The 25,213-nt window shown below is 41.1% G+C and overlaps 1 protein-coding gene across 2 annotated transcripts in view; it reads right to left on the bottom strand.

Annotated features, from left to right (window-relative positions):
- Positions 1-284: 284 nt before the first annotated feature.
- tbc1d1 (TBC1 (tre-2/USP6, BUB2, cdc16) domain family, member 1) overlaps positions 285-25,213 on the bottom strand; it is a 41,448-nt gene continuing 16,519 nt past the window's right edge. For both annotated transcript variants that reach the window (XM_031285804.2, XM_035999916.1), the window contains 9 exons: positions 20,832-21,032; positions 14,353-14,514; positions 13,471-13,629; positions 11,664-11,764; positions 11,348-11,491; positions 9,661-9,820; positions 8,535-8,704; positions 2,156-2,332; positions 285-2,052 (listed from right to left, as the gene is read on the bottom strand). In XM_031285804.2, the coding sequence (XP_031141664.1) occupies positions 1,864-2,052; positions 2,156-2,332; positions 8,535-8,704; positions 9,661-9,820; positions 11,348-11,491; positions 11,664-11,764; positions 13,471-13,629; positions 14,353-14,514; positions 20,832-21,032 (1,463 nt within the window). In that variant the 3' untranslated portion in view covers positions 285-1,863. The remainder of the gene's footprint in view (positions 2,053-2,155; positions 2,333-8,534; positions 8,705-9,660; positions 9,821-11,347; positions 11,492-11,663; positions 11,765-13,470; positions 13,630-14,352; positions 14,515-20,831; positions 21,033-25,213) is intronic.

Genomic DNA, 25,213 nt, shown 5'->3' with positions numbered 1-25,213 from the left:
ACATACATAGATACAAACAAAGCCCCAACTTGCCCCAACATGCCTTTTCCTCAACTTCAGGAGGAGTTTTTGGAAACAAATGCATGTCTGTGTTTTAAATACTGTGTATGGTATATTCCCATAACCTTATATCAAGCCTGTGGCATTCAAAGTGACTGGCGTGTTGTAGACAGGAGGTGGCACAATCTACACCGTCTTTAACAGCCTGACACACATGGGTCCAAACTGTATGCAGGTAAACACGCACGCACGCACACACACCAAAGTGTGACAGAACACAGAAGTGCTGAAAGGATATGAAATGTATTTTAAAGTACAGGATAACAATAATATCAATAATCAATTAAAACAAAACACATGTGCAAGGAGAGTCAGGAGTAAAAGCAAAATATCTTTACAGTGTAAATCAACAGATTTGTTGCCATCAGTGAAGTGCACAAGCACACAGACACACATTTAGAGACTTGCATCCAAACACACCAAGCTGCATCTCAGATTGAAGGAATTCAGTGTTGAATACAGTAAATGACTCATAGCTGACGGATTGTCTCAACAGCAGAGGTTTCCTGTTTGAAGTGTGTTTTGAACTTTAAATCAATTGATCTGTAGCATTCTGTACTTCCCCTCACTAGAAAAGCACAGCTAAAGTGTTCTTTTTTTAAAGATGATTTTTTGGGGCTTTTTCCCTTTATTTCAGAGTGACAGTGGATAGACAGGAAAGGTGGGAGAGAGATGAGGGATGACACGCAGCAAAGGGCTGCAGGTCGGATTCGAATCCGAGCCGCTGCAAAGGTCACCCCACAGCTAAAGTTTTCTGCTTAAACTGCATCTATTTCCCTTTCTACACAGACGGATCGACGTGTATTCAAAGGGGAAAAAACAGGATGTGAAATGGACTGGATTTATTGTGTTACTCTTCCTGCGAGCTACAGCAACTAAAGTTGAAAGTGTACAGGATCAGGAAACAAAACTATGGAAGCCTAGAAATAGGGAGGAGATATCAAAAATAGTTCCCCTTTGACCTCTGAATATGAGCACCACCATTTAAGATCTATCTGACATCATTTAGCTTATATAATAGAAAAAGAAAACAAAAAACACTTCACCCGTCCCTTCATCTCACTTTCTTCTTGCACCTTTTCTTTGGAAACATTTCATCTTTGTATTACCTTCTTGTTATGTCTAAGTGTGATCCATAACATGTTGTTTCAGGATCGGATTCTTTGTTCACGCTTGTTTTATATTGATGACATTCTTTGGCTATTTTAGCCTTGTTGCAGCCAACACAAGAGCATAAAACACATGAGTGAAGACACTCACAGACATTCAAAGACACAAACATACATATAAGTACAGGGGCAAATGTAACTGTTTTGTTTTTACATTAGGGACCCAGTGGGACAGTGCTACCTTTGGGGACTGTTGTTCAAATCACATTTTCTTTTTATATTTGTTAAAGAGCAGGAAGTGGGCAGTTGTGCTTTTTGGGATAATACTCAAGGGTGCCATCCATGTTTTTCTTTCTCTTTTATTTTTTTTTAAATCCCCATTTTTGTTATATTTCCATCCTTCTCCTTTCTGTTTTAGGTCCAACTACCTTAGGATTTCCTCTTTTTATTAAAACATTCTGGAGCTGGGAAGAGGATAAAGGTCGAGGTAGGGAGTCATTTTAACATCTCACTCGACCTTCTCTTCCTGGGCCTTCCACAAACGATTCCTCGTCTAGGTGACCTTACCATTTGGAAAAATGTATGTGCAGTTATGAACCCTCTGGAAGAACCAAAGAGTGGGGAAGGGAGTCAACAGTCCTGCTCGCCACCCCCTCTCTGTCTTCCATCTTTGCTGTCGCTGTGACTGTGTCTTTCAGAGCGTGTGTCCATCAGGGGTGGTGTGTATGCCGAGGCTGGTGAGGAGGTCCTGGAGGCGCGTGACGGTGCTAAACAACTGCTTCTTCTCTTCCTCCAGTGCCGAAACGTGCTCCCTCAGCTGGGCCTCCGACTGGGCCAAAGCATCCACTCGGCTCTCCAGGCTGCAGACGCGAGCGTGCGACACCTGAGGGAGAGTGATGGTTGAAAAATTATAGTAAAATAGAAGGTAACTTGCCTTTATTTGTGTGTGTGTGTGTGTGTGTGTGTGCGCACACGCGCATGTGTACCTGTAGCTCCTCAAGCAGGTCGAGGTTTTGCTGTCGGAGGCTCTGATTGGTCCTCTCCAGCTGTGCGGCTCGCTGCTGTTGGTTGAGGGTCGGGGGCATGTCCAGCAACTCATCCTGCAGGACATGGTACTCCACCTCGTAGGCTTGGAGCTGCTTGGACATGTCCATCTGACAAACCTAATTAACACAGAAAGTGTTTACAATGTGCAGTAACAATATAAAAATCTTGACATTTATATAAAACAAAACTTTTCTTATACTTACATATCAGAAATGTACTGTACTTTACTTACTGTCTCAACCACTAAAATGTGGCTGCATTACCTAATTAACGCCTTACATTTAGAGAAAATGTAATATACTTTAGAAAACCAAGTCATTAATCCTATCTAGACATCTCATCTAGACTCTTTCTTGCTTTTTTTCCCTGCCTCATTTTACATGTTGTTAACTTTTCCTTTTTTTCACTTACTAATTGATGATTGTATAACACATCCTTTGGATTTATAATCGTTAAATTGAGAAACAACTGAACCATTGTTTTCTAAATATGAACAAAAAAATATGTTTGGAACACAAGAACCTTTTTGCTTGTGATATATTGATGTTTAAAGGAAAACTCTGGATTATTAGAACGTATTATAATATATCTCTGTAGACTGGCCATCATTTCTATCCATTATGATAACATTTACCTCACCAAAATAATTGCTGGGATCTAAGAACGTGACAAAGCTACGATGAAGTCTGTCAGGGCAAGAAACAATCAGGATGTAAACAAGCAAACTGTTTAGGTAGATCCAAACAAGATTTAAAACAACGCGTTTTGGCTGAAAGTTTTTTGTCAGGGTTTTGGTTTATAGACAAAATGTGTTGGTGTCAGCTGGGCAATATTAAAGGCTTTTTATTATACTCAGGACTGAGTGCTTTACATTTTTCCTTTTTGTTTGCATTTATCATGGCCCTGGACTCCAGATACCTTTGTTGTTCTTTACTTTTTTAAGGACACTATTTGTTCATAAAGCATTTATTTTGGTATTTTAGCAAGATTATTTTCACCACTTTATATGGAAATAAAAGCCGACATGAGCGAACCAGAAATGTTGGTAACGATTCCTTATTGTACAACTATGGCAAGTACAAAAGGCCAAGGTATTCATACCAGACAGGTAATAATAATACCATGGTGGTATTATTATGATAAGCTTTCATTTTCGTTTTCTCTTCCAAGTAAATTTGGCTAATCTGTGGGTTTGTGTTTCTTTCCTCGTCCGACTTCCTTATACAGTACCAATGTCACCTTGCATTCCGATCTCAGCAATCTAACTTGGTGAGTACAATGTTATCATTACTGATAGGAATGATAGCCAAAACTATAAAGCTAACCCTAAAGTGTTTACTTCATGTCACAAATTACACAGATTTAGCAGATTGTTGTTGTCCTGTACTTACAAATTGCATATGATTGCATATTACAAAATAAACAGCGGAGACATGTATTGCATATAGCAGCGGTTTTACATAAAGATATTTCCATCATATTAATTCAGAAAACGGTAGAAATAAGGGCATAAAAATTCACCAGAATGCATGGAATGGTGTTTAATGCTCAAATTTTTCCGGGGGAGGACCCCCAGATCCCCCACATCATAAGTCACCACACAGATCTGGAAACAAAACCTTGACCTTTGGATTGCCAGGCACGTTTATGAATGCACTTTTTAAAAAGTTGTGGAAATAAAATCTCTTCAAATACAATATTAAAAATATTTACATTTTATCAGTTGTTACTGAAAACTCATTAAACACACAAAAGATGGCATTTACTGCAGAGGCGTGTGTGGGTTAGGGCAGGCGGACGGGATTTTGGGGAAGGGGGGCTCGGCTGTCCTTACCTACTCTAAGGGGAGGCTCATATTCACCCAGTTTGAAAACCCCTGGCATATAGTATAGCTCCAAACATCCTGTAAATACAATACTTGTTTTTTATTAATGTGAAACCTAGAGACAACCTGTTAGGATAACAAATAATTGTGCCATCTTGACATCACTTTACTTTACTTTACTGACTCAAAAACAAGTTTACACAAGTCTGATCATGACTGAGTCATTCAATATGTGTTCCTGATGTTAGTGACATATGGTAGTTTTCCTGTATTTTTTATTATTTTTTTTTAACCACAAACACTGACGCATGAGGTAAAGCTTAGATTACTCCACTGACACTCCACCCATCAGCTGCCATTATCACTGTTAAAAGAGAGGGTGTGGTTCACATTATTATCATCTGTCACTCAGGCGGAATATCAATTTCCATTTTTTTGTCATAAAGCAATTATATTGTCTTTTTATCACTGCCATAAGCTGTAAAATCTGATCTTAAGAGGAAACACATCTGTTTAGTGAACCGAGGTAAGTTTAATAGTTCACCGAGAACATTTAGTAACATCGCATATTTACACAAAGACATACGAGATTCAAGAGTCAGGTCACTGATCCACTAGTTACCGAAACAATGCAAATTCATTCAACCTCCCAAAGGTTGACAGCAGTGTGAAAATTGCTGCTGCATGTGAATGTTGAGCTAAATGATAAGTCTGATTATATTGTATATTTAATGAAAGATGCTGTCAAGTTTTGCTAGAGACAAACCAGAGACTAAAAGTCAGTATATAATTCAGTCTACGCTACTCATTCTCTTTTTAATCTGTTAGTCCCCTGACTTTATGGAAGTGCACTACTAAATCACTGGACTATCCCTTTAATCTTTGGCTGAAAACAGTCCCCAACAAATCCACCATTTACTCCTGTTTCAGTAATATTTGTCTAAAACTGCAATTGCAGTTTTAGGAAATGAAGTAGCATTTCTTAAAAATGAAATTATATATATACAGTGAGGAAAATAAGTATTTGAACACCCTGCTATTTTGCAAGTTCTCCCACTTAGAAATCATGGAGGGGTCTGAAATTGTCATCGTAGGTGCATGTCCACTGTGAGAGACATAATCTAAAAAAAAAATCCAGAAATCACAATATATGATTTTTTAACTATTTATTTGTATGATACAGCTGCAAATAAGTATTTGAACACCTGTCTATCAGCTAGAATTCTGACCCTCAAAGACCTGTTAGTCTGCCTTTAAAATGTCCACCTCCACTCCATTTATTATCCTAAATTAGATGCACCTGTTTGAGGTCGTTAGCTGCATAAAGACACCTGTCCACCCCATACAATCAGTAAGAATCCAACTACTAACATGGCCAAGACCAAAGAGCTGTCCAAAGACACTAGAGACAAAATTGTACACCTCCACAAGGCTGGAAAGGGCTACGGGGAAATTGCCAAGCAGCTTGGTGAAAAAAGGTCCACTGTTGGAGCAATCATTAGAAAATGGAAGAAGCTAAACATGACTGTCAATCTCCCTCGGACTGGGGCTCCATGCAAGATCTCACCTCGTGGGGTCTCAGTGATCCTAAGAAAGGTGAGAAATCAGCCCAGAACTACACGGGAGGAGCTGGTCAATGACCTGAAAAGAGCTGGGACCACCGTTTCCAAGGTTACTGTTGGTAATACACTAAGACGTCATGGTTTGAAATCATGCATGGCACGGAAGGTTCCCCTGCTTAAACCAGCACATGTCAAGGCCCGTCTTAAGTTTGCCAATGACCATTTGGATGATCCAGAGGAGTCATGGGAGAAAGTCATGTGGTCAGATGAGACCAAAATAGAACTTTTTGGTCATAATTCCACTAACCGTGTTTGGAGGAAGAAGAATGATGAGTACCATCCCAAGAACACCATCCCTACTGTGAAGCATGGGGGTGGTAGCATCATGCTTTGGGGGTGTTTTTCTGCACATGGGACAGGGCGACTGCACTGTATTAAGGAGAGGATGACCGGGGTCATGTATTGCGAGATTTTGGGAAACAACCTCCTTCCCTCAGTTAGAGCATTGAAGATGGGTCGAGGCTGGGTCTTCCAACATGACAATGACCCGAAGCACACAGCCAGGATAACCAAGGAGTGGCTCTGTAAGAAGCATATCAAGGTTCTGGCGTGGCCTAGCCAGTCTCCAGACCTGAACCCAATAGAGAATCTTTGGAGGGAGCTCAAACTCTGTGTTTCTCAGCGACAGCCCAGAAACCTGACTGATCTAGAGAAGATCTATGTGGAGGAGTGGGCCAAAATCCCTCCTGCAGTGTGTGCAAACCTGGTGAAAAACTACAGGAAACGTTTGACCTCTGTAATTGAAAACAAAGGCTACTGTACCAAATATTAACATTGATTTTCTCAGATGTTCAAATACTTATTTTCCTCACTGTATATATATGTGTGTGAGTATATATGTGTGTGTCTGTGTGTGTGTGTGTGTGTACATACATACATACATACATACAGTGCCTTGCGAAAGTATTCGGCCCCCTTGAACTTTTCGACCTTTTGCCACATTTCAGGCTTCAAACATAAAGATACAAAAATGTAATTTTTTGTGACAAATCAACAACAAGTGGGACACAATCATGAAGTGGAACGAAATTTATTGGATATTTCAAACGTTTTTAACAAATAAAAAACTGAAAAATTGGGCGTGCAAAATTATTCAGCCCCTTTACTTTCAGTGCAGCAAACACTCTCCAGAAGTTCAGTGAGGATCTCTGAATGATCCAATGTTGACCTAAATGACTAATGATGATAAATAGAATCCACCTGTGTGTAATCAAGTCTCCGTATAAATGCACCTGCTCTGTGATAGTCTCAGAGGTCCGTTTCAAGCGCAGAGAGCATCATGAAGAACAAGGAACACACCAGGCAGGTCTGAGATACTGTTGTGGAGAAGTTTAAAGCCGGATTTGGATACAAAAAGATTTCCCAAGCTTTAAACATCCCAAAGAGCACTGTGCAAGCGATAATATTGAAATGGAAGGAGTATCAGACCACTGCAAATCTACGAAGACCCGGCCGTCCCTCTAAACTTTCAGCTCATACAAGGAGAAGACTGATCAGAGATGCAGCCAAGAGGCCCATGATCACTCTGGATGAACTGCAGAGATCTACAGCTGAGGTGGGAGACTCTGTCCATAGGACAACAATCAGTCGTATCCTGCACAAATCTGGCCTTTATGGAAGAGTGGCAAGAAGAAAGCCATTTCTTAAAGATATCCATAAAAAGTGTTGTTTAAAGTTTGCCACAAGCCACCTGGGAGACACACCAAACGTGGAAGAAGGTGCTCTGGTCAGATGAAACCAAAATCAAACTTTTGGCAACAATGCAAAACGTTATGTTTGGCGTAAAAGCAACACAGCTCATCACCCTGAACACACCATCCCCACTGTCAAACATAGTGGTGGCAGCATCATGGTTTGGGCCTGCTTTTCTTCAGCAGGGACAGGGAAGATGGTTACAATTGATGGGAAGATGGATGGAGCCAAATACAGGACCATTCTGGAAGAAAACCTGATGGAGTCTGCAAAAGACCTGAGACTGGGACGGAGATTTGTCTTCCAACAAGACAATGATCCAAAACATAAAGCAAAATCTACAATGGAATGGTTCACAAATAAACATATCCAGGTGTTAGAATGGCCAAGTCAAAGTCCAGACCTGAATCCAATTGAGAATCTGTGGAAAGAACTGAAAACTGCTGTTCACAAACGCTCTCCATCCAACCTCACTGAGCACGAGCTGTTTTGCAAGGAGGAATGGGCAAAAATGTCAGTCTCTCGATGTGCAAAGTGATAGAGACATACCCCAAGCGACTTACAGCTGTAATCGCAGCAAAAGGTGGCGCTACAAAGTATTAACTTAAGGGGGCTGAATAATTTTGCACGCCCAATGTTTTAGTTTTTTATTTGTTAAAAAAGTTTGAAATATCCAATAAATTTCGTTCCACTTCATGATTGTGTCCCACTTGTTGTTGATTCTTCACAAAAAATTACATTTTTATATCTTTATGTTTGAAGCCTAAAATGTGGCAAAAGGTCAAAGTTCAAGGGGGCCGAATACTTTCGCAAGGCACTGTGTATGTGTATCTATCTATCTATCGATCTATCTATCTATCTCTCTCTCTCTCTCCATCGCCATTTAAAAGTATTAAACTAACACATTGCTGGTTTTGGTATCATAGGAGTTGGTGACAATATGAAAAATATAAAAAGTAGTGCCAGACTTATTCTTTAGCAATTGCTCGATTAATTATGCTTGCTTACCCAGGATATTACCAACAATAGGAGGTAATGCAATTCAAACATTTTACTATAATCCCCAAAATGACAATAAATAACATCAGGTCCATACAAACTTTGTATTGTATTCCAGTTAGGCAGTCCAGTGATTAAAGGGGAAGTTACACATTACTGACATTACTTTCTTATTCTAACCTGGTTGATGGTTTTCTCCATCTGCACCAGGCCCAGGTTGGGCAGTGTGGTCTTGATGAAGTCCACTATGGACTCCAGGTTCTCATGCTGCAGGATCAGAGGCTTGTGGCTCCCCAGCAGGCTCAAGGCCACCTTAAAGATGACCTCTGACCCCTGCAGGAACAACATATCTGACAGAAGACAAAGAGGAGTCAAAAGGTTACAAAAGAAGAAAGACAAAATAATCGGTTAGGCCCTGACGTGACAGCTTTTTTTAAATTACACAACAGCAAAATAAATAATGACAGAAGCTCACAGCACAGTTTACTGTGTTTTTTAAATGAAAGATGCTTTGACGTCAACAAAAAGGTTTAAGCAAACATATAGGCCAGAGACAGAGTAGGTGTGTGTATTTTTGTGCATGCTTCGAATGTATTAGGGTGGGGTTAGGGTTTGGCAGGACTGCATGAGATCATACAACAGATTAAGGAATGGGAGCGCCGTTGTGGAGCCCCACATACTGTATGATGCTATGATGATGCACACACACACACACACACACACACACACACACACAACGTTATGCTCAGATAAGCACGAGGAGCCATGGAGTCTTGTTGGCTGACTGAGCACCATGTAAGAAATTAGGCATGAAAACAACAGTAAGAAAGGAATGAGGAAAGTAAATATATGCAAGAGAAAGACATATACCAAAAGGCACAACACACACACAAACACAAATGATAAAACAACAGCCTGTACCTGGCAAAGAAAGATTAAATCTCAAATGTGTCTGTGTGTAAATGCCTCACTGTTAGATACAAAGATTCCAAAGAATCATTATCATAAAATTTCAGTTATACGTTAACAATATAAAATGCCACTCCCATCTTCTTTGCCTCGCTGCCAAAATGATTAGATTCCTTGTGTTGTGCGTTCTACAACCTGTATTTCCTCTTGCTTTTTTTATCCTACTCCAACACTCCCCCTTCCATCACTTTTGGTTCAAGATCTAATTAGAAAAGTTGATTGGGAAGTGGAGACAATCCTCCCCAACATCCTGCTTCTGTCCTACATCTACAAACAGTGTGGCGGCCGAGTAGAACAAGGTATGAGTGTAGATACATACGCAGCTCCCAAAGCTTACCGAAGACTCTGGCCACGAAGCCGAGGGGGAAGTGTGAGGCAAAGGCGGTGAGAAACCAGGGGGTGGCGTATAGGCTGGGTCCAATCTCCTGCTGCTCTAGGTGGCTGTAAAGATCCCGGTGGTAGTCGTGGAGCAGCCGCGACAACTGGTACATCTGAATCTAACATGAACATACCAGAGATTGTTTATGTTTGTCTGACTGGGAGCATGTGGTGAAGAGTACATGTGCTTAGGGCTGTGACGATTACCGCATCACCGCAATACCGGCGGTATGGAATTAAATAAATAAATTTAAAAAATGCGGTGATGATGTGATCACCACGATAGTGTCACATCATCACCACATTTTTTAAATTTATTTATTTAATTCCATTTGTTTTGCTGGTGAAAGTTACAGGAGTGCATATGTTGTGTGATATGAAATATAATGAACAGAATAATCATTGTTTAGTTATCATCATTGACTGTCTTCTTTCCTATATTCAAGAGATTATTAAGAAGAAAAAAAACTTAAGTTGCTTGTCACTTCAGCTTTGCACAAGCTGTGATGGTCTATTAAATGTATGGGGGATTTTTTTTGTGTGTCTGATTTATATGAATTATGTCTAGGCTTGAGTACTTATTTATTTACAGGTTTGGTTTAATATAGTACATGGTAGAGAAGGGAAAGACTCAGCCAGACATTTCTCCGTTCTCAGCTGAGGCGGACACATTACCGCTGCAGTGTTTTACCAATACACTTACACTGCATACATTATAGCAGCTAGCAGAGCTTCCTTCTGCTTATAGCTTAATCTCAACAAAACAGCAAGGTTGAATTTTAGCCTGCATGCACGTTTTTGTAGCCTAAAACAGAGCAGCTTATATTGGTAGAGAGAGCAACAAGTTAGTGGACTGCCGAGTCGCCCTCTTGACTTTCTGTTTGCTGCTAGACCACTGTCCTGCTATACTGCTGTGCTCTTGGCATTGTGTTTGCTATCTCATTTTCCTCTCGCTTTTCCTCACAGCTGCACTCATACACTGCTCTCACCGCTCGCTCTTCTTGCGCGACGACACGGGCACTGACATCACTCACTTAAGGCACCCAGCCATTCTCGCTCTAACTTACGCTACTCTCGTAGTGGGGTTGCAGTTAACTGCCATATCGCGGTGATACGTTGCTTTCCTTACCGCGGTAAGAAAAGATCCATAACCGTCACAGCCCTATATGTGCTTTTATTATTTTATACATGGTTTATGGCAGAGCTATGGAGCCTATGCACGACATGTACGCATGTGTTGCATGACCTGCTCAAAACTATAACTACACGTTGGTGCTATGGCAGGACTCGTGTTAACTCCTTGCATCAAGTATGAATCTAGTAACATCTCAACGAAACCAATGGTGTCTTTTTGTTAAAACATGAAAATGTTTTCTGAAATTCTGAAAACAGAAGGGAGTGATGAGATGCATCACATTTCAAATATGAAATTTGAGATCAACAGACTGATTGATGGATGGACATATCTAAAAAGATAATGACCTGCAGTCCTCTCTTTGATGCAAGTTAAGTATGTGAGTAAGAAAGAGAAATGATCAAGATTAAGGTATGTACAGGGGAGTGACAGATTCTGTAAATGTGTCCTATATATGTGGGACAAAGAGACTCTGAATGTGTGTGTATGTGTTTGTGTGTGTGCATTTTACCTGCAGGATTATCATGTCAGGCCTGTACTGTTTGCGAAGCCCCACGTCATACATTAGAAATTTGAGCATGTTGAAGGCGTCTTCTTCCCCCATGTGTAACAGCAGCACTCCAGCAATAAAGGACAGGCCCTGGCAGTAGCCCACCTGCAACAACAACATTAACAAACTTGACGTCTACACAGACAAGGTAGGGGGAAAAGGCTTAAGCCTAAAAACCAGTTGACAGTTCCATTTTGTCCATCATCAAGGGAGGGGGAGAAAGAGAGACATGCAAAAAGAAAGTGAAAGAAAGAATACTAAAATGATCCAATGATACCTCAGGGTCCAGCAGTGAGTAGGCTTTCAGTAAATTATACAGAGACAGCTGTCCTGCCCCCAGCTGTGCTTGGAAATATGGATGAGTTGGAAAAGTGCGCCCTGTGACAGAAGAAAAGAGTGATATGATCTATATTACAGAAACATCTGCACTGTTTATATTTAGTATGAAATGCTGCGCCAGACCAAGTATCTATTTGATGTCTGAGATCAACCTGATGAAACTTTTAGTTCCTGGCAAGAGTGAACTATCTATAAGAGACCAAAGCATCTGGGTGTGTACATGTGTTTTGCCCTGAGGATGCTAGACTTCACACTTTGCTGTTGATGTGTAAAAAGGAGCTCAGTGCATGAGCATGTGCAGACCCATTCCAAGTTGTCATGCTTACAAACATGTTCATGAAAACACCCAGCTTTAAGCAAAGACCATCCTTCAGGAGCCTATCATGGGGGACATGGGACACGTGCCTTTCAAGCATGACAACATAATGACCTTGGATCTGTAAAAAAATGTATCTGCATTACGTGGATGGGCTGTTGATTGGCAGGTATAGGTGTTTTGGGACTGACTGACTTCTTGACTTACAGTGTGTGACAGTGAGGCTTTGGAGAAGACAATGACGATCAGTGTGTAGGCGTTTAATGTGCTGTAGGGGCTCTGTTTGTGAACATAATGCCAAGACTCCCTCCCCTGCCTAAAGGAAAGTTTCTATGTGTGTGTGTGTGTGTGTGTGTAATGTGTGGGAGTGCTCAACTTTACAAGCCTACATTGTTAACCTTTTGCCTAACTTATATTAACTCTTTACTACTACTACTACATACTTATAGTAGACGATATTGAATTACCCTGCATTTTCTATGTGCAAACATTTTTGCTGCTTCAGTATCATAAACACTGTGTTTTTATCCTACAGCACATAACACCTTCATATCTGGCCATGTTAGCAACTGTGTCACTGTGTATGCCGTTACCTCCGTCCCCACCCAATTTGATGTAGAGTAAATAACATGATAGTCAGATGAAAGACTCAGGGTCAACAGCAAAAACAGGGGAGGTTACGTGCTACACAGATGGATGTGTGGGTGGATGTGAATGTGGGTGTTATGTGGGTGGGGTGTAGGTACTGTATGTGTGTGTGTGTGTGTGGGTTTTTGGGTGGGAGGTGTTGGGTACATTTAAGGGTGAAAGCGTTAAAATGAGGTTTGAGTCATTGTCATGTACTCTGTGCAAGGTTTCTGCAGAGTTCACCAAATTAAAGACTTTTAAAGATCTTTTTTTAATACTAAAAAAATTAATTTAATAACTTTTCCATAATCATACTAGTCAAAGAATGACAGAAAACCTGTAGGAACCATAAGGTCTACAAAAAAACTCATATTTGTCAGTACTTCCCAGCTTCCCAACAATAATTTCTAGTAATGGATGGATGGAAGTTAAATAATAATTTAATGTAAGTTTTTGCTCAAATTGACCCATTATGAGTTAATGAGCTTCCTAGCTGCTGTAGCTAGCAGTTTGTCTCTCGACAACCACATGCAAAAAACAATTATAACTTTGTAAAGGACACTTTCATTTTTTAATACATTCTAAGGCCTTTTATTAACGGAACTGAATTAAACGTTTTAAAGACTTTTCAAGACCTGTAGATCGTCTGTAAAATCTCAAATGTGTGAGTGAATATGCGTGTGTTTGTGCACAGGGTATCCTGTACATTCTTTTGTTACCGTACAGCAGAATAGCTTTAAAATTAAGCAACTAAGAATGTGTTAAAGAGAATATGAATATTTTCTATGTGTGTCTGAGTTACCCAGATCTATGAGGATGGCATGTTGCTGTGAGGTGAGCTGTTTCAGCAGCTCTTTGTATGGAGTATGATTGGCAGGGGGTCGGGACGGGACCGTCTGCCTGAGTAAATATTGTTCAGACAGAAACTTCCAGATCTCGCCTCGATGTTGTCTTGGGACACCTGCCAGAAATGACAAGAGGGTGGGGTAGTACCAAGGTAAAATTACATGTTTACATGTTGTAACTGAACAGAACTCAAACTGTTGTTTAGGTGAAGAATACTACAAATAGTATGCAAACCATGCATGCAGTATGCTAATAATGAGGGGATCTGATGTCAGGACTTGGTGAATTTCAGTCTACTCAGAGGAGCCTTACCTTGCCTGTAAAAATACTTGTCAGCCCAGTAAGTAGTTTGACTGACTGACAGACAAAGAGGAGTTTGTTAGCCGATAAAGTGTTCTACAGTATTTTCCCTTGAGTGTGGAGAATCATTCTTGACCTTAGGAACACATATCTGTGTGACCACCATTTTAATGTGATGTCATAATCTTGCCCAGAAGCTAGCTCTTGAGGCTACTTTAGTAGATAAATGAAAGGCTGCTATTCATTGGCCACTGCCAGTAGCCTTTCTGTGTGCATGTGTGTTCTGAACTTTAGATCTCCCCTGTTACGTTTGAAGCCGAAAGAAGAGGAGATAACCTTCCTGTGCTGGATACTAGAACATGGACAGAACAGAAAGGCCACGGCTGATGATAAGGAGGAATGTTACAATACATATTTTCAGTTTTGGAGCTTTATACATTAAGCTTTGGTCAATATTTGCTAATACCTGGTGATTTTAAAAAAGAACAAACAATTCCAAGTAGGACTGATATATGTATTTATGGTGCCAGATATGTACCTTGTTCAACAGCAGCGTGTATGGTCTCTGTGTCAAACTTGACCTTTGCCCTTGCAGGAGTTCCCAGCATCTTCTCCCAGACCAGAGTGACATCCTTCAGACACGGTGTGATTTCCTCGTAGTCCAGCTTCAGACGCTTGTTCTGCAGATCGTTTTCTGAGGCTACGAACATAAATACACAGACAATACACGACAATAATGTGACACCCCTTTTAGCCCTTTGTCTTGGTCCTGTGGTGTGTGGTGTAGGGGTGGAACGGTTCATGTATTCGTATTGAACCGAAACTGTACGGGCGTCACGGTTCGGTGCATGAATTTACACGGAGAATACACGGTATAAAAATAAATAAAACTTGCGTGGAAATTAATTAATGTAATGCAGAACTACTGTTAGATACGCGGGTTCTTCAGGGACACCTAATCTGTAGCCCCGCCTTAGCTCTGAAGCTCTGATTGGTGCGCCGTATGTAGCCCAGCTCCGCCTATGTATAAAGTTTTAGTGAGTCAGAGATAGCAGCACTGGCAGTGTTGCCAACTTAGTGACTTTGTCGCTAGATTTAGTGACTTTTCAGATCCCCTTAATGACTTTTGTTCAAAAAAGCGACTAGCGACAAATCTGGCGACTTTCTGTAGAAAAGACGCCAATATTGTCCAGCGAGCACGCAAGGTATTTCTCTCTTGTGGCCGCCAAAACAGTCTTCTGTTCTGTAACTGAGGAGCAGCCCTTCCTCTCTGCTCTCTCCTCATGTTTAGCAGCACCGTGCGGGCAGGTAGAAGGGGAGAGGGGACAGGGTGCAGGAGCCAGAGTAGGTACGAGAACTAACTAGCACTGGTCACTGCTGTTGTCTGAAAAACAACACAGATGGGAAAAAATGTTGCGTTTACTGATAAACTGGTAAACCTCGCGACGACTTATGACCGACTGCTAGCTATCGGTTGTGGAATTTTCTTCACATTACTCTGTCCTCTGTAACTGTCTACATCTAAACTAAGCTGCGCGGTGCAGGGAACAACTCTGATTGGCTCATAGAGGCACGTGATCAGAGAGTGGTTTACGGAGCTATGGAAAAAAAAATACTTTTGATACAGAGCGTTCTATGAACGGAATAAAGCATTTTAAATATCGCTCGATCACGTGAATTTGATCGTGGGAAGCCAAAATTGTGATCGTGATTAAAATTCGATTAATTGTGCAGCCCTACTTTACACACTTCAGGCTGTTGCAGCTAGCTCAGGGGAGAGACTATATGACACTAGGTGGTACAGCCTGAGACATAAACAATACAAAATCATTGCCTTCTGCATTTTTGTTTTGCTTGTCCCTCCATTGTACCGAACTGTGACGTCTGAACCGAGGTATGAACCGAACTGTGACTTCAGTGCACTGTTCCACGCCTAGTGTGGCGTGTGGAGCTGAGGCGCCACTGTAGCTGGAAACACCTGGCCAGATGCCAGTGTGTGGCTCTCTTCACAAAGTACATTTTGCGTTGTCTTTTTAGTTTCGTTTCTGCACTCATGCACTTTCATACATTACTGATATAGACTTCCACACACTCTTTGTTGTGGCAAACTAGTCATCACAATAAAAACTGGGTGGAGGAGTAAATGTAGCTGTGACTGCAGCCAACAAACTAATTTAATGACCAACTCCATTTAGGTCAGAAGAAGACATTAATAATGTTTCATTAAATAAAACCTTAACTTTTAGATAAAGAGGATTTTAAACAGGTCAGGCCAAATGGATTTCATGGGTGAGGCTGTCATCATCTAGTGACCAGAAAAGACACAATGCTCACAGAATTTGTTTTAGACTTAATTAATTAATGAATCAAAATAAGCATGTCATACTTTAAAAATAGAAAACCTTAAATAGTCAGCAGGGACTGTGTGAAAAATAACTGCAGGAACAGAGCTGCTGGTTAATCACCATCTTTAACTTTGCAATTACTGTTTTTATCTTCGACCACATTAGGGCAGCAGAAACAACTTGTGAACACAGCACTGACATCAGTCTCTCATTGCCAGACCTTCCTCCACAGCGCTGCGGAGGAAGGTCTGGCTGGTCCACACAACATTCCGTGATGGGAGAAAAACGTGCTCTGGTTTATTGGCATTTCTTTAAACCAATCACAATCGTCATGGGCGGCGCAACGGTGCCTCTGCAAAATAGCAACTTGTTTTGGTGGAAGATGTGTACGCTCAAAAGTTGTTTTGGTCGTATAACAGAAAACTCAGATTGGACAGATAGTCTAGCTAGCTGTCTGGATTTACCCTGCAGAGATCTGAGGAGCAGTTAACCATAGTCCTCATAAATCAACCAGAGTTTAGCATGCCAACACAAAAAAACAGGGGCACTTATAATTATTATAACACATTCCCCTGACATTTTTGGTTTGCGCAATCAAATTTGTGACTTTCTGATTAACACAGCCTATAAACTACACAGAAAGACAATTGTGAATTTTGTTGCAACATGTTGAAAACAGTGATCAAAGAAGTTAAGGGCACACCCAGTACCCCTCATCTGTTCCTCTCATTCTGATAACACCCTTTCTCTCTTTCCTTCCTAATCTCTTAACCCACAGCCTTTCTTTTCTGCTCTTTCTCTTTACTCGCTACACTCAACTCTTTCTTCTCATTCAATTCCACATTTGTCTCATCCATCAACCACACTCTCCCTCTCCCTTTTATCCCTCCTTCCACTTGTGGACTTCTCCACCCCTTCCACTCATGTGTGGTGTTCACCTAGACTGACCAGTTGCAACTTGGCAGAGCTGGGGAGAGTGACATCATCACTACGGGACAGGAAAGAGACAGCAGTCCATTTCCTGTTCCAACCTGCCCTGACACATTCCGGGAAACAGAGGCAAAAGGTGTGCAGCCAACAGGGGGAATGCATGTATTTTCATCAGCAACATTTTGCAAAACGTAAACTGGGGAAATTATAACACCACCACCACAGCGTTAATGAACAAATTAAAAATATGTTAAATTGGTGCTTTGTAAAAATAGAGTGCTTTGCATAGAATGCACACCAAAATCCAGGGTAAACACATTATAAAATACCTTAAACTTAATAAAATGCTGTATATCATGGCCTCAGCAATCAAAGACAGAGAAGTAGCGGGAGTGACGTGGAAGGCGTAGTCTAGTCAATAAAAGAAGAAAACTTGGACGGAGCAGATAGCTGCCACACCCAGAGTAAGAATAGATGCTGCTAGAGAGGCCTTGGCTCTGTTGTCTGTCTTATCAGCTGTCTGGAGCAGAGTGTGGTTAGTCAGGACCCGCTCATTGGCTTCAGCCCAGCAAGCGTTCAATCTCTCCACTCTCTAACCTCTCCTCCCGCTCTGTCTCTGGTAACCTCTTGATACCCACCCATGAAAACACACAACCAGATAAGATACCCCATCCTGGAGCTGACGAAGATATGAACACACTGATGGAGGCACGCACATGCACTAACATTTTCGCAGTTGACACATAAAACAGGCAGCAGTGTGAGAGATAAACAGAAAGAATAGATGACAGGGAGTTGAGCTCCACCCAGACCAAAACGGATAGAAAGGTGGAGCCCACCCTGTGGGAGGAATAAAACACAATTGAACTATAGATGATCGAGAAAGCGCCACAGGCAAGTACAGTAGATGTGTATGTTAGTATGTATAGTAAGAGTGCAGCGAGTCCATGTGTCTGCGTTCGCTGCCTGGACTTGTTTTTCTTTCAATATTGACCCACATTTTCTCCATCCACACCCTGTTATGTAGGCAATTATTTCTAGCTGTGTGATGAATAAAGTGTTGTGTGTGTGTGTGTGTGTGTGAGAATTAAAGGGTTGCCTGTAGTTAGGGTGTGGCGCATAGCTAAGTGTGTGTTGACATGTGCCAACTGGGTCAGGAAAGAGGTGGTGCACTTTGCACACCCTTACTGTGCAGAAGCTCAGTCCACTGGGACTTGACTTGGGAACCGCATGGTTGCCTGTTCAAATCCCCGCAAAGACCAAGTGCGGAGTGTTGACTGGTAGCTGAAGAGGTGCCAGTTCACTTCATGGGCACTGCCAAGGTGCCCTTGAGCACTGACATCTCTCCTTTTAATGCATGTGTATAGGTCCTAGGGGTGGTACGGTTCATGAAGAAACATCTGAACCGCTCGGTTCGCTTGTCTCGGTTCGGAGCGTGTGTGCGTCGCACGGTTTGTCAGTACACTGTTAATGTGCACTAACCACTTACTGCCATAGTGCCCACTTTCGACACCCATGTTTCGAAACATTACAATACTTACTGGAATCGACAAGGGGGATGAGCGTGACGAACGCAACACATGGCAGCTGATTGGACGAACATGTCACGTGGTTCTTGCTGCTCCTGAATTTCAAAACAGACTCTAATGGCATCTCGTTCTGAATACGATCTCGTATTTTACGAAAATAGTTCACCGAAAAGTGTTTCTGAAAACATTTTAAGCGAGAAATAGGCCATACAGTTGCTGAATCTGTCTGTTTTTTTGATCGACAAAGGTCAGTTTAAAATATTTTCGTCAGATTTTGAGAGGCGCCGAGCCGACCGCTCCTCAGGTGGAGTATGGAGTGCTGCAGGTCACGTCACATGCAGAAATGTCAAGTGGGAGAGATGAGGAAGGCTGCCCGGAGTTGGAGGATGCGCCAGCATCGTATATAGTCTGGTGTGTGGGAACATTTTGGATTTCATGTTACCTGTGATGACAGCGGAAATAAAACAATAGAACTGCCACTGTGTGCATGTATTGTGCAACATGCATTCAATATGCTAATTTTAGCTATATATCATATGCTGAAGTATATTTCTGGAGTGTTAAAGATTAAAAGAAAAAATAACAAGAACCGTACAGAACCGAAAACCGTGACCCTAAAACCGTGATACGAACCGAACCATGGATTTTGTGAACCGTACCACCCCTAATAGGTCCTGTTTATGTGTGTGTATTTCGGGCCTGTGTGTGTAAAGGTATAATAACAGAGTGACATTTTGTTATTTCCCTCTGGGATTACCAAACTATGTCTTCTTCTTCATCACACACACCTATATATTATATAACCTGTTTATATGCAATGTGTCTAAATATATATTTTTTAAAACAGGTGTGCACTCGATTACCTATCCTGAGTGCGTGTGCACACCTAGAGAGGCATGTTGCCAGAGACGGATTAAAGCTTTAGTGCCTAACTTTTTGATATTAATGAACGTCTCTATCAGCTCCACACAACTCTCTCTGTATTTCTCAGTATGGTTATGTTCAGAAGATTGTGTCGTTCAGTGACTTTCCCGCTCAGAAGCTTGAGTGAAGATAACTACCTCTTCTGAAGAGTCCATCATGTTTTTTTAATCCTTCGTGTCCTCCTTGCATACTAGCAACTGTGTGGAGGAGGGGTGGGGGCGTGTGTGCGATCACGGAAGGCTTGTATCATGTGGACGCGCCGACAGTGTTATTGTCATTACATAGAATTCCTCATGGGAAAGACAGAAACTACGCACTACAGCTTTAAAGAATGACTTGCTTATCTTGCTATATAGCTTCTAGAGAATCCAAATCATCATGTAATTCAACAGCGTTACCAAGTGAGTAGTCAATATCCTTGACGTTCCACTTCCGGGATTGCTCCGGTGCCGCAGGAAATTCCGGATGCATGTATTTTCACTGATGTCCGTTTCCTTCCGCTTTCTTTGTGTTGGAATTTTAAACTCCGGTGGATTTATGAGGACTATGGTTGACTGCTCTTCAGATCTCTGCATGGTAAATTGACTATCTAGTCTATATAGACTATCTGTCAAATCTGAGTTTTCTCTCGCACAGCTATTTTACAGCGGCTCCGTACGGAGCTTAGCACCGCCCATGACGATTGTGATCTGTTTAAAGAAATGCCAATAAACCAGAGCACGTTTTTCTCCCATCCCAGAATGCTATGTGGACTAGTCAGACCCTCCTCCGCTCCGCAACGTGTGTCTGGCAAAGCGAGACTACCAAGTGAGTGATGCCAACGCCACGTAACAAAACAATGCTGGCTGCTGTTCTAGCGATCATGCGGACATACACTAAATTCAATCCAGATACAGAGTATAAGAATATTTCAAGTGACTCTGTATTATGTGTATTTACATTTTAAGTATCTAGATGCAGTGCTTGGCTTCAGAAACCTGGCATACATTCAAGTCTTTAATTCACTTTGATAGGACACATTGGCTGTTACATGTATTATGGGACAGTCACTTTTCCCCAAACACAGTGCACTGCAATGTTTGTGTTATTGCTTATTATAAGATTAAGTGCGATTATACTAATCATTGTAGTAAATCTTATTTTCACTAGTCTGTTTAGCATATGTTTGAGGATGTGTGCACAAATATAATAAGATCTTTTGTTTATGAACATGTGAATAAATTACAAAAAAAGGCTATGCAGACTCCTTGTATGTGTGTGTTTCAATCCTCTTCATCCATCCAACTTACCCTGTAGTTTCTGGTTCTCCCTTTCCATCCTCTGCAGCAGGATCTGCTGCAGGATGGCCTTCCTCCAGAGCTCCCTCAGCTCCTCTTTGCTCCTTTTCGTCCTCTCCTCAAGCACCACCCTTATGGATGAGTCCCCACTTCCTCCACCTCCCACCTGGCCCACGCACACTCGACCCCCCTCAAGACAGGGATCCCCCCGCTCTGAAAGATATCAGATAGTATGACATAAGATAAGATCAGATCACGCTACATTAGGTGCAGGATACAGCAAAGAAATACCAACAGAGATAACACTATACAACAGTGTTATATTATAATAAGTTTTAGTCATAATAATTATAAGCAGGTATTGTGAAACAGCAAAGCTTGTTAGGATAAAGGAATATTCTACTTTTTATCAGGGGGAAACCTTTATTTATTTATTTTTTTACTTCGTTTATTGACCTACAGTCAAAAAACCCAAGTCAATTCAATTTGCAATCCCTTGGACACTCATGCAAAATAAAATGAAACATGCTAAACATAGATATATTCGACCCAGTTGGGTAAAAAAAAGTGTGTTTGTGTGACTCCACCCCAAAGTACAGGGTGGATCCGAAACCTCAAAATACCCTGTGTTGTTTAGAGGAAGGACATAACAACTTTCCAGATAGCACTTCTCTTTTAGTTCGTAGGAACATCACGATTCACACACACACACACACGCACGCACGCACGCACGCGCACGCACACACGCGCGCACACACACACACACACACACACACACACACACACACACACATACCTTAGCTTAGGTACAGTATGTGAATTTGATATTTATCTTTCCAAGCACTCTTCTGAGGAAAATTAGAAATAGGTAAGATAGGTTACCATTTCAAGCAACAGATACACTACAAAGACAACTACTTACAACAATGTACTGCATATCAACACATTACACACACACACACACACACACACACACACACACACACACACACACACACACACACACACACACACACACACACACGCATTTGTGTCTGTGTCAGGGAGACTTTCCAAGACGTGCTGAAACTAGCAGAGTCACTATACAAACAAATGGCTCTTAAGTTATAAGTGTGACATACACAGACAGCGACTCTCTGAGACTTGTTAGACAAACACAGACTACACTGCTTCAACAGAACACAGCTGAAGAGTTAACCTTTAGGTGTGAAACACACGCGCGCGCGTGCACACACACACACACACACACACACACACACACACACACACACACACACACACACACACACACACACACACACACAGCAATCATTGAGGGGACTCTCTACTGACCCTTACCCTAACCTTAACCATAAGAGTTACCGTACTGCACATGCCTAATCGTAATGCTAATGACCATGTCTTAACGCCAAAATAAGCACACACACACACACACACACACACACACACACACACACACACAGACACACACACACACACACACACACACACACTCTTGCACAAAGTGGCATCATACACTCCCTGAGCAAACACTTCACCAGAACTATGTCCCACAACACACACACGGCATGCAAAGTGGGTAAACAAGGCTGGCGCTTGCCTCTGGAGCTGTGTGTGGACTGTCAACATGACCTTGAGACACCGCCATCCCCTCCAACAGAGACAGAGACACACACAAAAAACACACACAGACACACATACACACACTAACTTGACACACCCATGACCTCATGTATGCAAGCACACACATAAATGCAAATATACGCCCAACTCAACCCAATTTAGCACTGCATTCAGTCAGAACAAAGCCCATCTCACTGACGTGCTAAAAGCACTGTTATCCTTTACTTCATGGCAGTTGACTGTCAAAATAAACTTCAGATGAAGACTTCATTAATTTTGAGGAGAAATTTCTTACGTGATGTTTACCCGTTTCATTTGAAAGGGAAACTTAGTACACAATGACGGGCCTAAACCTCTCTAATCCCTTACGAGCAGCATGTTCAGTGGGAAGGTTGATAAAAAAGGTCAACTTAGTCCCACATTCATTCATTAGACCCAAACACATAATCCAGAGGGGTGTGTACAGAAGTGAACAAATTAATTAATCTTTTGTACAGCTGCCTTTGTAACTGTAATTCAATTACAGTACTTCAAAGTTAGTATTTTTTCTTTTGTGTTTTTGTGATTTCACTCATTTCCCTGGAAAAAGTCACAACTGAAATGGAAACTACGTAGGACTCGTATAAAAAACACCCCTATTATTTTTGGTTTACATCTCTATTCTAATGATAGTAATTGAAATAACACAAAAAATTCTGTAGCTCTTCCAAGCTTTGTTTTATGTGTGCAGGAGGTGTTTTGAAGTTTGCAGTGAAACAAAGATAGTTGCTGTCTGATTTGTTGGTGCTATACTGACAAAAATAGTGAAATTTTGTAATGTGTCAATATGGGAAAACGCGTAACAGTGGAATAGTGGTCACCTCTAAACTAGGGCTGAACGATATGAGGAAAATATCTAATTGTGATTATTTTGACTGATATTGCGATTGTGATATGCTTCATGATATTGAAGGTAATAATCATTTTTGTATCATTATTCTCATTTTCATCGAAAAATATTAAAATTTAACAAATTTAAATGATGATAGTGGGATTTTTGCGAGGATCTGTACCAAACAAAGATTTTTTTCTTTAGTCTGTAGGATATGCTTTGTAGGCCGGAACGTCTCTGCAGCACCACAGTGCCTAATTCAGAATGGTTTGACACATATTTTGCCTTCAACAAATATTGCGCAATTGTAATTCCAATGAATCACACTGAACAATGGCTGCTGTGTGACTATTGTTCCCTTGTCTAAAATGATTTGGCGGCTGGTTTGACCACAGAGATGAGAATGACGAACGGTGAGCTTGACTGCTGTCTATTTTTTGTGAGAGAAACATTGCATGCTGCTACAGTTTGCATGTTCTGCCACATCGCAGATTGCAAAGCACACCTGACTACAGGAGCCATTTAGCTCAGACTTGCGGAGTACACTGCAGAGTACGCAGTTGGTGCGGTTCGAGGTTGGGTCACGTTCTCACCACAAACGAACCACTCCAGAGTTCGTTTGAAAGCGTACCAAGACCACCTCATCAAGCAGGTCCCGGTACGCTTGTTTGGTCTGCTTTCTGTGCGCACCCGAGTATGATTGCTGCTTTCTCACCTGCCCAAACGAACTGCACCAGTGGGGCAAACAAACTCACTTTTCAACTGAACTAAATGAGGCAGGTGTGAAAGCTCCCTTAAAAACTGTAATAAGCTGATCAATTAATACAACCTCCTGCTTTAGTAGGTAAAACAATTAGTCAATTAATCTATCATTTTTTTTCTTGAAAAAATCGATTAACAGAAAATCTATCAACATTTTTACTAATTGATTAAGTCATATATAAAGAAAAAAAACAGCTTCTCAAATGTGAGGATTTGCATTTTTTTTCTCTGTTTGACATCATTGGTAACTGAATATATTTGGGTTTTGGACTGTTGGTCAGACAAATCAAGACATTGGAAGAGGTCATCTTGGAATCAATTTTCACTATTTTATGACATTTATTGATTATTCAAAAAATAACTAATAGATTAATCAATGTGAAAATAACAGTGTTGGGCAAGTTACTTTTAAAAAGTAATTAGTTACAATTACTAGTTACTTCTTCCAAAAAGTAACTAAATTAGTTATTCAGTTACAAATTATGAAAGTAACTAGTTACTTCAGAAAGTAACTATTGTGTTACTTTCAAGTACATTTTTAAATGCTCAAATGTGACCCCACCTCCACCTCCACCCCTCTTTAACAGAGCTTAAAATACATGTGCATGTTCAATTATTTATGATAAATCTGAATATTATAATGAAATGGAACTTTAATACAATACATTATTAACAGAAACAATGTACACAAATCTAAACTATTTAAATATTGCTGTGAGACAAAGTGAGACTAGCCTCCAATCAAATGCCATGTATGTAGATATTATGTTTATATAGTGGATCGATACAAATAACACAACACCTCAACAGGCCACAACTGGGCAAAATTAAATTATGCTTATTAAGCACTATACCAAAAATAAATAACAAATGTATACACTCGTTGTAGTGCAAATAACGTAAGTAGCCTGATGGTTATACTTGTGCGCTGGTGTGTGCGTCGAGCCGGCATGTGTGTGTGTGTGTGTGTGTGTGTGTGTGGGGAGTAGGTGATAGAGCGAGGGAGAAGTGAGAGAGTGACGGCGATTAGCTTTCGAGCGAGTACCGACTCTAGAGTCATATAGTGAGAGAAACAAAGTGTCTCCCCTGTTCTTTCTGACCAAGGTGGAAAATCTGTAGCAGGAAAAGTTAACCCTCT

This window comes from Sander lucioperca, chromosome 4, assembly GCF_008315115.2.
Source record: "Sander lucioperca isolate FBNREF2018 chromosome 4, SLUC_FBN_1.2, whole genome shotgun sequence".
Lineage (NCBI taxonomy): Eukaryota > Metazoa > Chordata > Actinopteri > Perciformes > Percidae > Sander > Sander lucioperca.
This window is presented reverse-complemented; position numbering and strand designations above follow the sequence as displayed.